Source organism: Zootoca vivipara, chromosome 13 (genome assembly GCF_965207765.1).
Source record: "Zootoca vivipara chromosome 13, rZooViv2.hap1.1, whole genome shotgun sequence".
NCBI classification, from domain to species: Eukaryota; Metazoa; Chordata; class Lepidosauria; order Squamata; family Lacertidae; genus Zootoca; species Zootoca vivipara.
The window spans coordinates 7,626,735-7,639,387 of NC_142596.1; the positions used below are offsets into that span (position 1 = coordinate 7,626,735).

A 12,653-nucleotide genomic window follows, 5' to 3' on the forward strand; every position below is an offset into this window, starting at 1 on the left:
ACTGGGAGAAAGCAACAGGAGCTCATCACCGTTGCACGGATTCAAACTGCCAACCTTCCAATCAGCAAGCCCAAGAGGCTCCGTGGTTTAGACCACAGTGCCATCTGCTCCCCTGCTGTGGGCTATGCTGGTCGGGTGTCCGCCCTAAGTTTGGCATCAATATGGTGAGCCCTGGGGAGATGAGGTGCTCCAGGTTGCCCAAGGAGGGGTGAACCAGCCCAGGTTGGAGACGGAGCAGGTAAAAAGTCCCGTGCTGATCAGTAGTGGGATTGTGCCTGTGAATAGCCACTGCAGCTTTACCTGAACAAGACAGTGAAACCCAGACTCTAACCATTAGACCACACTGGCTCCAGCAAGGTTAATATAAAAGGAACTAAGCATTCTACATTTGCTTAGATATAGCCCAGTGCATCATGAATGCCTAAAGTGCTGCAGTCTTATCATGGAATCTAGCTGTGAAACCTAAAAATGTACCTGAGCTAGTGCAAGATCCTTTGTTCTAAGCAATGCCCTAAAAAAGCCTTAGATATGGCCCATTACAAAGCACTTTGTAGCCTGGAACACTCATAGAAATTTTCAGGAAAACAGTTGTGTACTCACCAGCAGGTGAAAACTTTCTTTGCTGTGTCATGGTTATTGCGTACATGTCTGTGCAGACTATTGGAGGCGTTGAATGACCGCTCACACTGCCGACAGGGATATCTTTTCACATTCTATGAGAGGAATGGGAGTGTTAGTTCTGACAGCAAGAATGAGCTGCCTCTTTTTTTTGTCTTGTTCTGTGCAAAAGAATCCACACAATCTAGATTTGTGTACTAGCATCTGTAATGCATCTGCCTGCACCCTTGATATGACAAAATGTACTTTTGTGAAACATGGTAAACACATTTAAGAGTCCTGGCCAATTGTGGCCCTTAGGTGTGCATTTCCCAAGGGGCTACAGAAATGTTTTTCTTCAAGGCTCGCTGTGCTCACCACAGAGACATGCAATTGACCTGCTACAAACACTCTCTTGTAGCATAAAAAGCAGCCCTTGGCCATAAACCTGATAAGCTTGCCTTGAGCCAGTTCCTCAGCTGCAGAATGGGAATGTTCATGATCTAATTTATAAGATCTTTTGGGGTCACCAAGAGTCGGACACGACTAAACGACTAAACAACAACAAATGTGCAGGAAAACAAAAACTTGTTCCCCTGGAGCTCAAAAAATGACAGGCAGGCTGCTGAAGAGTTTTAGATGAATCCTGTGGGAAAGAGGAACAAAATATAGCCCCCGGACCCTTACCTTTCCATGGCTTTTCCTCATATGGGACACATAGGTTTCTCGGTCAGAGATGCACTGCAAACACTCCCGACATGTCCAACTGCAGGGTTTTGGCTTGGGTTTTGATTCTGGGCTCGTCCCTTTTGTGGGCAAAGAGGTCTGGGAAGTACCATTGATTACTGACAGCTCCTTTGATGCTGGAAGAACATTTCTGTTAGTTGCTGTCTCTGTCTTCTGTCGGAAGCTAGCGAGATCTTCAGGATTCTCAGGGACTCCATGGACGCTCTAATGAACAAACAAACAAAAATCAAGCCTCAGCATTAGAGCAGGGCAAAGGGAAGTTGCCTATTTTCCTAAAATAGCAGGAAATTGCTCTGATTAACAAAAGCATATCATTTCCCACCTCCTCCTGTTTTATACAGCCCAGGACTAAGATAGAGATTATGCCCACAGCCAATAGGCTATGTTAACACTAACGCAGTGTAATTCATTCCATCAACACAGTGAGAAACTATACACTTAACTGTAAATTATAACAGAACAGCGTGTGTATTTGCAGCAGACTTAAGACTGAATTCACAGTTTGGAGGATTGTGAAAAAGTTCTGCTGCTGTAGAGTGCTCCCTCCTCTGCCTGTGTGCAGCACATTATGGTTTGATTAAACCAAGTAAAAGTTTGCAGATACATCTGAACTGGCAAACTAACTGCGATTGCAAATCCTAGCAGGTCCTAAGCTAGACACTTTGCACTGAGCCCAGAAATGAACTGGGAGGCTGTGCAGTCAGTATAACACCAGTCTCAGTAAGAAATCTAGCTGCTGTAGGTACTTGGACTCTAACGCAATACACTTCTGGGAGGACTGTTTTACATGCAATCTTTGAATTGGTTTTGAGGCTGCTTCTGAGGGTATCCACCAGTGGTGGGTAAAGGAAGGAAGGAAGGAAGGAAGGAAGGAAGGAAGGAAGGAAGGAAGGAAGGGAGGAAGGAAGGGAGGAAGGGAGGAAGCCAATGTGTTTCATGTAAAGCAATCTCAATTCAGAAGGTAGAAAAGTGTTCCGTGCAGGCAGGGTATCCTCTTCAGTCACCAACCTTAACATGCTGCATTAGCTGAAGTTTCTGCATATACACCAGCTGGCAGTGTGGACACTTGAACACTCCCACCATCAGCCTGTTGGCATTCTGCTGGAAGTGCTCCTGCAGAAGCCTCTTCTTGTTAAAGACCGTCTCACAAGAGCATTTGTAGATCACCCTGGAACAATTTAAAAATGAATTTGCAATGAAAGTTTACTCTAAACAAAAAAAGACAAACAGAAAAAATTATTATCATCGTCATTTAATTAATGATTGAAGTATTATTATTATTTATTCAACATTTATACAACCCCCTTTGCCAGAAGATCTCAGGGCAGCGTAAAACATTAGAAGCCCAACTCCAACAAAACGACTTGGAAACATGTATTTAACAGGAAGCATTGTTGTGATGTCACCTGGCGGGTGGGTCTCAATGCTGTATTGCTGCAAGTGGCTGTTCCCAGCAGGAACAGCTTACAGGTGACGGTTAAATCCTGCTCCATTTGGCTGAGTGCATCTGTTCCCTCTTTGTAACAGGTGCATAAAGCCAAAGGAAGCAGAAGAAAAACACTGAGTCTCCTTGCTTTCATGGTGCACGCCTACTCCATGGAAAGAGCAGCAAAAGCAGACCCGTCTTAATTCTGCATCATTATTTGAAAAAGGCATGTCTCCCAGGGGAAGGGGAGGGAAAAACCGGTAGGGAAGGTTGTTCCTTGCAAAGGGGGCTTTCCCCACCCTCTTCCTGGGAAGCGCGTGCTGAGCAGGGGTTAATTTATGCTCCATTTTGTAGCACACAGCCTTCCACAAGTGGTTTCCCCCTATCTCCTGGGAGTTGCAATTTCTCCTTCATGCATCAGCTGGATCTACCTTTAAGTGTATATGTGCTTCAGAAAGAAGTTGGTTGTTGTTGGGTTTTTTTTGGGGGGGGGTCCTTTTAACATTGCTCCAGCATGGACTTTTGATGGGTGGATGTGTTGCCCACCTGTCAATCATGTGGGGTGCCTCACTCACCTATCAAATTTGGCCCGGGAAGCTAATCCTGACAAGGATTTGGCCCACAGAACCAAAAAGGTTCTTTACTCCTGCTCTAAGTGCTGCTATTTATTTTAATTTGTAGTTCTCCCGGACAGGCTCTGCCTGAAGCTCCCATTACTGCTTCTCCAGCAAACAAGAGTTACAAGCAGGGTGGATTTGATTTAAATCTAATTTATTTAAATCACAATTTAATTCACGATTTAAATCACTAGTCAGTAAGACTTGATTTAAATCATTTTTTTATGCAGAAAGACTCATTCTTGCTGGTATAATCTATATACCATACTATATATAAACTATACTATATATAAACTAAAACAAAAACGTTTTAGCATATGTATCCATGTTTGTTAACGGATGTGGTTAAACAATTAAAAAAACCCAACAACTTAGGTTGAGTTTTAGCACACATGAAAAACTTAAAGCAGATCCTTATTTCCTGATGAATAGCCTTTGGACTATAATGTAACTTACTGTATATTCCTGCGTATAAGACTACTTTTTAACCCAGGAAAATCTTCTCAAAAGTCGGGGGTCGTCTTACACGCCAGGTCGTATTTCTTATACGGCAAGTATATCCCAAATTCTATATTTTAACTGGAAAAGTTGGGGGTCGTCTTATATGCCCAGTCATCATATACGCCGGAATATACGGTAAATAGAAAATTACCCTTAGAAAGATTTTTCCTCCAAAAGCATTTTATTTTAAAAATCCAATTTAAATTTTAAAAAAATCTGATTTAAATCAAAAAATCTGATTTTTTTAAAATTATTTTTTTTAAAAATCTTTGATTGTTATTCACCCTGGTTACAAGGCAATTTCACAGAGACATGGAATCAAAAGGACCTTGGGGGGCATCTATTTCCAATCTCTTGCTCAATGCAGGACCTGAAATCCTGGATGCAAGTACAGCATTCCCAACAGATGGCTGCCCAGCTTAAATAAAACCAGTGAAGGAGACCCTGACAGCTCTGCAGACAGTCTATTCCCACTGTCAAACATCTCTTACCATTGTTTCTCCTCATGGTCCGCCAAAATGGGTTTCTGTGCCTCTAGAGCAGGCATCCCCAAACTGCGGCCCTCCAGATGTTTTGGCCTACAACTCCCATGATCCCTAGCTAACAGGACCAGTGGTCAGGGATGATGGGAATTGTAGTCCAAAACATCTGGAGGGCCGAAGTTTGGGGGTGCCTGCTCTAGAGCAACACATAACAACATGCAGAGCACAGGAGCTGTCTGTACCGTGTTTCCCCTTTTTAAAGACACCGTCTTATATTTATTTTACTCAAGGCCTATGGCTTATTTTCGGGGGGTGTCTTATTTTTTTATTACCATAAAATCATACCTGCCAAGTTCCAGCCTGAGAAATAAGGGACCGGACCGGAAGTAGCAGACCGGAAGTAGCGCTGCCGCCATTTTGGAACTGGGCAGAGCATGCTCAGAAGCGACTTTTGGTGCTGCTCTGCCCTGTTCCAAAATGGCCGCCGCACCAGAAGTCGCGCTGCGGCCATTTTGGAACTGGGCAAAGCAGCATCAAAAGTCGCTTCTGAGCATGCTCCGCCTAGTTCCAAAATGGCCACCGCGCCAGAATAAACCGGGGAAAAACAAAAAAATCTGTTTTTTCGGCTGGGGGCAGCTGAAAAAACGGGGGTTTCCCAGGGAATATGGGAGACTTGGCAGCTATGCCATAAATACGGTACCATATGGTTCCGGGTGCCTGCCTCCTCCTGCGTTGCTGCTGCTGAGTGCCCCGAGCCATCCGGCAAGGTGCGCTCTAAGAACGGGTCGAGAAAAGCGTTCCTGGTGAGTTGAGCAGGACACCTTTCATTGCGGAGAGAGGGGAGTGTCTGCGAAGAAACCCCCCTTAAAAAGCTGAGGAAGAGGTTCTCAGCAAAGAGCCCGAGCAGTGCAAAAGGGGGCTTTATCTGCTGCTCTAACAGAACCCAAATTTCAACTACTGTACATTTTGAGGCAAAGAGGAAAGCAGAAAACCCAGCGCTAAAGAGGCTGCACCCTCTACCGCGAGATGCCTCAGAACCCGGAAAGGGTGGCACCAAGTTTCTCAATAGTTAAACTGACGCCGAAAACAGCTACCTCAAAGGAGAAATAGTGAAAGAGCAGAGTATCTGGGGGACAGCTGATTTTATGTAAACGTTTTACAGTTACAAGGGATTCAGAAATAAGTAGGCTCACCTTATGTCGATTTATGAAAGTTTTGCTGAGAAACCTTGCAACGTGTATGGGAAGAGCAAAGGGGAACAAAGAGAAAGAAAAACCCCTCTTGCTCTTTTTCTCTTTCATTATAGACACTAACAGATAATAAGGACAAGAGGGACTTGGGAGGAGGGAGGAGTATTCGGAGGAGAGAAAACGCGACGTGGGAGAGGCAGGAAGGCGAGGGAACGCAGAGAGAGCCTGGGAAGGAGAAGAGCAAGAGGGAAGAGGGGGTGGAAAGGCGAGCGGAAAACAGAGAGCGAAAGTGTGTAGCAGAGCAAGACAGAAGGGAAACGAAGGGAAAGACAGGAGGATGAGGAACAACAAAAGGGAAGAGAAAGGAAAATGGCGATGAGTTGCTGAGTAAGAGGCACAAACACAAGGACCCGAGGCAGCCTGCCAGATCAGCGCCCAACAGCGCTGCGCGGAGCGCCCGAGCCTCCGGACGCCAGCAGCAGCAACGCTCCCGGAGGCTCAGGGCGCTCCCAGCAGTGCTGCTGGGCGCCGACCCGGCAAGCCTCCTCCTCCTGCTGCTGCTGTGGCCGGCATGCTGGGTCCTGCTGGCTGGCTGGGGCGCTCGCGGTCTCACTCCGCGCAGGACGGCATGGCACTGCAGCAGCAGTAGCCAGTTCCGGGCGCTGACCCGGCAGGCCTCCCCTTGTTCCTGCCGCAGCCAGCGTGCTGGATCCCACTGGCTGGCTGGGGCGCTTGGCGGTCTCGCTCCACGCGGCGCAGAGGTATGGCTTATTTTCGGGGTACGCCTTATATTTCGCAAATGCTTAAAAACCCTGCTACGGCTTATTTTATGACTACGTCTTAAAATAGGGGTAACACGGTACACTAACAGATGATAAATCCATCCTTGCTTCTTTCCAAGTGTGAACGGTCTTAGGAACAGATGGGCTACATAACTAAATATTAAGATTAGAAAACAAGATTTCTGCCCAACCCTTCATTTCTTTCAAAGAGAAGGTGTGCAGATCCTACTAAAAACTGTCTCCACAACATAGTTTATTCTCTCCCTCTCTCTCTCTCTCTCCCTCCATACAGTTGTTCTTGTAAGCCTGGTGGGGATAAACTGGATAGAGAAGAGAAATTGGGCAATACATTTATTTAACCAGGAAGACACTTACTGAGATGTCTTATGAGGTTCTGCAGGGTGCTGACTGGTAATGTGAGCAGTGGTGCTGTCTGCAGACTTGAAGGCCATAGGGCAGAACGAACACTTGTGGAAGACTTCACAGTGCTTCTCGTGAATGTGCACTTTCAGCATAGCTTGCGACATGAAGACAACCCCACAGTGAGTGCACCTGGAAAGAAAGAGAGACAGAGAGAGCTAAACTGGAGGTCTGCAAACAAAAACAAAAAAATCATAAGCACGTACTGAGATTTCTGTGAAAGTTCAGGAAACAAGGACCCACTGAGCTCTGCCTCACTGACCTGGAGGGAGTAGTAAAACCCACGGCATTTGTAAAACCCACAGCATTAAAGTGTTCCAGCGTGATCGATAATGGTGGTAAAGACAAAAATGAATAAAAAGAAACAGGGGGGGGGGAGACTGTTTTCTGATAGACACTCAAAGTCCCAATGAAATGCACATTGAAATTGTTTTAAAATATCCAGTGATATAACAGACACTGGACAAAATCACTCCAATTTGAGGGGTGTTCAAATCAAAATGCAACTGCTGTTAGCCACAAAGGCAAGTAAGCGCAGGAACAAACTTCCTTTCTATTTATTGCCTGCATTAGCCTGGGCTTCAGTGCTTTTATTCCAAGCAAACCAAGTCACTTAGGAGTCTGCCAAGCACCCTTTAATTCATGCTGCATTGTTCCACCTAAGCAATAAAAGTAAAGTATTTGGTGCTCTTCTTGCTCTTGCTGCCAAACGTCCTGTTTTTACATCAAGGGTGGGGAAGCTGTGGTCTCTCCAGCTGCTGCTGGACTCGCATCAGCCCCAGAAAACATGGCCAACAGCCAGTGGTGATGGCAGCTCTAGTCCAGCAATTTATATTCTGCTTTCCATGGATAAAACTATGCTCAAAGGAGGCTTACAACATGAAAAAATGCATAATTACAAATATAACAAATATTGCCAGAAACAATACATTAAAAAAATCAGGAAGTACACAACCCAATTGAACAAGTTCCACATAAAATCGTAAGAATATCTAAAAATAAAGATGCAAAAATTAAATTTAAATAACAGAAACAAACCCTGCTAACAAACCCCACCCTAAACAATACCCAAGAGTCTGTTCCCCAGCCTCAGCTTTTGTAGCTGGAGTCAGTCAGCGCACCACCTTTCCAGGCCAGGTGGGAAAAGGCCTGCAAGGTCTTCCAGGACTCACAGCCAAGAGGGCCACATCAAGAGGGCCACAAGTTCCCTGCCTGCAGCATAAAGTCAGCATCGCATCTGTACTTCTTCAGTTAAGACATAGAAACACCAAATTTTAGATCAACTCAGTTTTTTCACCTATGGATACTATTTATTTTTTAAATGTCTAATCCAATGGTAGTGAATTAAAAAAAAATGCAATATAATTAAAAAAACAACACCACAGTTCCCTCCTTTGCAAGCAACAAAACTGAGAAGCCAGAGAGCGACAGAACTATAAAGCATACAGAGGAAGCAAACTATGTGTCAGAATCAGGCCATCACTTCTTCATAACCTTTAAGAGGGCTGTGAAAGTCCATTGAAAAAGCCCTGGCATTTGCAGCATTTCCCCCGTCTTAGCCTGCGTCCTTGCAAGCACAGAAGAACACTCATTGCCAAAGTGTCTATAAAGATGTGCCTCCTGGAGGCACGACAGGAGAAACGCGCCTTATCAGCATTTGGTATCCTGAAATTGTCAGCCTGTCTGATCACCAAACCAGTTGGCAGCAAAGCTGTGTGGAGTGAAAAGGACTTGATAAGATTTTAAGCTCAATTCTCCCTCGCCCCATTCATCCCCGCTCGGTGTGCATTAAATGTCACGACACATCATCCTCGTGCACCCCCAACCCCTCAATTTAGCACAAACCTGTAGCCAACTTTGCGCGAGTAATGAAGGCAGTTCTCCTTGACGTGGGTTTGGAAATAGGCCGACCGGCAAATGGCGCCACACTCTGGGCAGCAATAAGGGGATTTGTGGGCATGGATTCTTTGATGAGCACAGTAACTGCACTTGTTGGGCAACAGCATCAGGCATACTTGACAAGTCTAAAGGAAGAAAAGGAGACACCACAATTAGCCATTCCTGCTGCACTCTTCACACCTTTTCCCTGCTTCTTTCTGTTACGAGAACTTCTACCAACAGAACTTCTTACCTAAATCCTATGCTCTCCCTTTATCTTCTTTGCCATGCCACTTCTGTGTTCTATAGGGTGCCCATATACTGCTGGCATTAAATGGTATCCCTATTTGGCTTTCTTTGGCAAGTGTTCCCTGCCCCCCCCCCACAGAGGGGTGTGTGTAAAAAGAAAGAGAGATCTAACAAAATGATTATTCTACTTTCCAAACACTAGGACCATGTTGTAAAGAGAGCTGTCAGGATTCTCCAGTGACAAGTCATTCCAAAGTCAAATCCTAATGTACTTACCAGTAGAAAGAATTCTGAGGAAGCACTTAAGCCAGGCAACTGTCTTTCCAAGCCAACTTAACATTAGCACCATGTTTTCTAGCACCTGAGCAAGGGAATTTCAAGGCCTCTCCCAGATCCCCACCCAAAGTGGTACCTTTTGCAACTGCCATAGTTTGTAAGGCCCAGAGTGCAACAGCAGTGCAGCAATGGATATCCAGATAGCGGGAATCAATGCAACTGTCTTGGAGCTGGGTACACATGGCTGGGCAAGGATCTGATGATGGTGTTATCTTTGAAGGAGGAAATGAAATAATGGAATTCCAAACACCTCTATCTATCTATCTATATAGCATCTGTAGAACACCCACATTTCATCTCCAGAGTTCTCTGAACCCAGTGATTAGGGATAGCCCAAACGACTGGTAAATGTCTCTGGCTTAGCAACCATTTACTGAAAAAGCTTATCAGAGATCTTAGGCTTGGAGGTCTCCCTCCTCGTTTTCTAAAGGGTGCTCATTTTTAGCCAACTGGCTCTGCAGATGAAATGATGTGCTATGGTCCAAACCAACTTCCTTGGGCCTGAACCAGTTTCCACTGTATTTCCTTATGGGTTTGGGAAAGAAGGAACCTCTTGGAGGGTGAACTGCTCTCTCCATCTCCAAGTGACAAGTCCAACAGACACCTCATTCTTACAGGCCAGTAGCACAACATCCACTCCCACCATCCCACAGCTCTCCTCTCTGTGCTGGCTACATTCATATGTGAGGTTCTGCAAGCAGCATAAAGGGCACCCCACAGTCTCCAGATCAAGCCATGAATTGACAATACCTACAAGTTGTGCCTTTCCAACCACTGTAGGTCACAACCAAGCCAGGTGGTATTAATGGCGAAGCTGTTAGCTCCCAGTCATAAATCATAAGCAGCTCAGGCAGGACTGAGAATACACACAGCTGAATTACAACTCTAAGCTCTTGGTTAACAGGTTATCATTTCCAAAACATCCCAAGACTTGCCTCTCCATGTCACTTGGAACTGCAGCATTAGAAAAGTACAAGTAGTGCAACATGCCTACCAGCTATAATCTGGTGTCCTCAACCAACATCCAAGTCTTGATAACTATTTGGAAAGGTAAAGGTAAAGGGAACCCTGACCATTAGGTCCAGTCGTGACCAACTCTGGGGTTGCGGCGCTCATCCCGCATTATTGGCCGAAGGAGCCGGCGTACAACTTCCAGGTCATGTGGCCAGCATGACAAAGCCGCTTCTGGCAAACCAGAGCAGCACCCGGAAACGCTGTTTACCTTCCCGCTGTAGCGGTACCTATTTATCTACTTGCACGTTGATGTGCTTTTGAACTGCTAGGTTGGCAGGAGCTGGGACTGAGCAACAGGAGCTCACTCCGTCGCGGGAATTCGAACCGCCGACCTTCTGATCGGCAATCCCTAGGCTCTGTGGTTTAACCCACAGCGCCACCCAGCATTAATTTACAAGCTGTTGCGGACTTCCGGTCTGCTGCGCTGCCGAGAGGGCGCAGAAGCCTCGAGCTCCGAGGCTTCTGGCTTTCGCGGAGGGGGGGGAAACCCGCGAGGGCGCGCGGACCCCCAGAATCCCCAGGTTGAGCTTCCCGGGGGCGTTTTTGGCCCAGCAGTGCTCCTTAACGCGACTCCTCCGCTACCCGAGAAGCCGTAGAGCTCTCGAGAGTTAGCGGAGTGGTAGTTGCGGGAGCCATTTTGGGCACTTTCACCACCTTCCGAAACGAAGCCCTGATCCCTCAGGCAGTTAGCAGCAGATGCCTTCCGTGAATTAAAGGACTGGAAAAAGTGAGTAAAAATTCTAAGCGGCAATTTTTTTTTATTAACGATGGACATAGTAGGAGATTTGGAAAAAAAAAACGGAAGTCGGTCTCCTACATTGGGCACTTTAAATTACAGTAACTTGTTCTCTGACAAGGGAAGGGAGTGGAGCAATTAAATCATCAGAAATAAGACTTTGAAACCCTCCAGGAGACCGGACCTTGGTTTCTGGAGAGATCAGTGAATGGACTTACAATTTTGTTGATATTACGATGAGATGACATGGTTTACATGGATTAATGGATTAGCCAGGACGGGACTCAAAATGGATTCTACAGTGTAATTTGATTCCTGCCACATCCGGTTTTATTATCTGCTGTTTCCCACGGGATTGAAGACCAGAGATGATGGAAGTTCCAACACCATCACAGGATTTCTATTACCAAAAGATCTTTCTGGAACTTTTGTATATTAAAGAGGAACTGAATAAGAACAATATGCAATGGAGCCAAATTAAAAAAAGATTGGACGTGCCAGGTGATGACAAAGAAAAAGACGAGGAAAGAGGACAGATCAGCTCTGTGACAACACAGGAGGAATTACAAATGACAGACAATAAGGACATTCAAGAAAAACCTAAAAGCTACAAAGAAGAGGAGGAAGAAGGGTGGCAAAATGTCCCACATGTGAGAGATGTGGGGCTGATTCAGGACTTGACTAAAGAACCCCTCAATCGGGAACCAGGGAGGACCCTTGCACTCCCAGTGAGAGAGGGAGTGCGGGGAAACCACTGGCAAACTGGGATGGGAGGAGGGTGCTGGGAAGCAACAAGAAAAATGGGGAAACAACATGCTGAACTCGCAAAATATTGTGGGAAGGTTGCAGTGAGGGTGGGGGTGGGTTAAAAAAGTTATGTACAGTATGTGGTTAAAGGCTGGATTAATGGAGAAAGTCCGACACTGGTATGAACTATGGAATTTGCTGGTTTTTCTGGATTATCTGGGTCCGGGGGAAGGAGGGAAGAATGAGTATTAAAAGAGAATTCTTTTCTGACGAAAATTTAAGTTGGGGAAGTAATTAATTAGAATGTATGTATATAAGAATTGAGTGAATTAGATAAAAGTGAAAGGATTTAATTAGAGAGGTAATTTTAATTAATGGGAAAATAATTGGTACTATGTGAAAACTGTTCTATAAGGATTTTGAAATGGGGAACCAATTGGGGGGGGAAACCGGGGGAGTCTAAATGATACGATAATGTGATAATGAATATTAGAAATTTTTGTTTTTTGTTTTTTATGTATTTTTTGTCTTCATATGTGTTTTTTCTTTCTTCTTTGTTTTTTCTTTTTCTTTTTATATTTTGTATTTCTGTATGGGTTTTTTTGTGAAAAATGAATAAAGATGAATTTTTTAAAAAATAATAATTTACAAGCTGTTGCCATCTACAGTGACCCTCTGGCCTAAATAAATGCTCACGCCTGCAAGTTCAAAGTGTAAGACCGCCAAAGTTTTCAAGAGCTGGAGAACCAAAGAAACAATCACTTCTGAAGCTGCTCAGGCATCATGCCCATACCCAAACAGTTTGTTTAGTGCCCAGGCTTTCAAGAACCGAAACCGGGATGGCTCTGTCCAAGGCCAGTGATCTACCTACAGCGATAGACAGGACAGCTGAGCACTGAGCAATTAAACTCCTAGAGATATTCTGCAAAAA

At 45.1% G+C, this 12,653-nt stretch overlaps 1 protein-coding gene and 1 non-coding gene across 2 annotated transcripts in view; one reads left to right on the forward strand and one right to left on the reverse strand.

The window, feature by feature from the left end:
* The window catches only part of ZNF592 (zinc finger protein 592), a 51,393-nt gene that overhangs the window by 7,635 nt on the left and 31,105 nt on the right, over window positions 1-12,653 (reverse strand). Inside the window, exons 3-7 of the mRNA XM_035130763.3 lie at window positions 8,608-8,786; window positions 6,718-6,894; window positions 2,353-2,512; window positions 1,285-1,548; window positions 601-713 (exon numbers count right to left, since the gene is read on the reverse strand). Of these exons, the coding sequence (XP_034986654.3) occupies window positions 601-713; window positions 1,285-1,548; window positions 2,353-2,512; window positions 6,718-6,894; window positions 8,608-8,786 (893 nt within the window). The remainder of the gene's footprint in view (window positions 1-600; window positions 714-1,284; window positions 1,549-2,352; window positions 2,513-6,717; window positions 6,895-8,607; window positions 8,787-12,653) is intronic.
* Window positions 113-294, forward strand: LOC148683620 (signal recognition particle RNA). Its single transcript, XR_015946943.1, has one exon.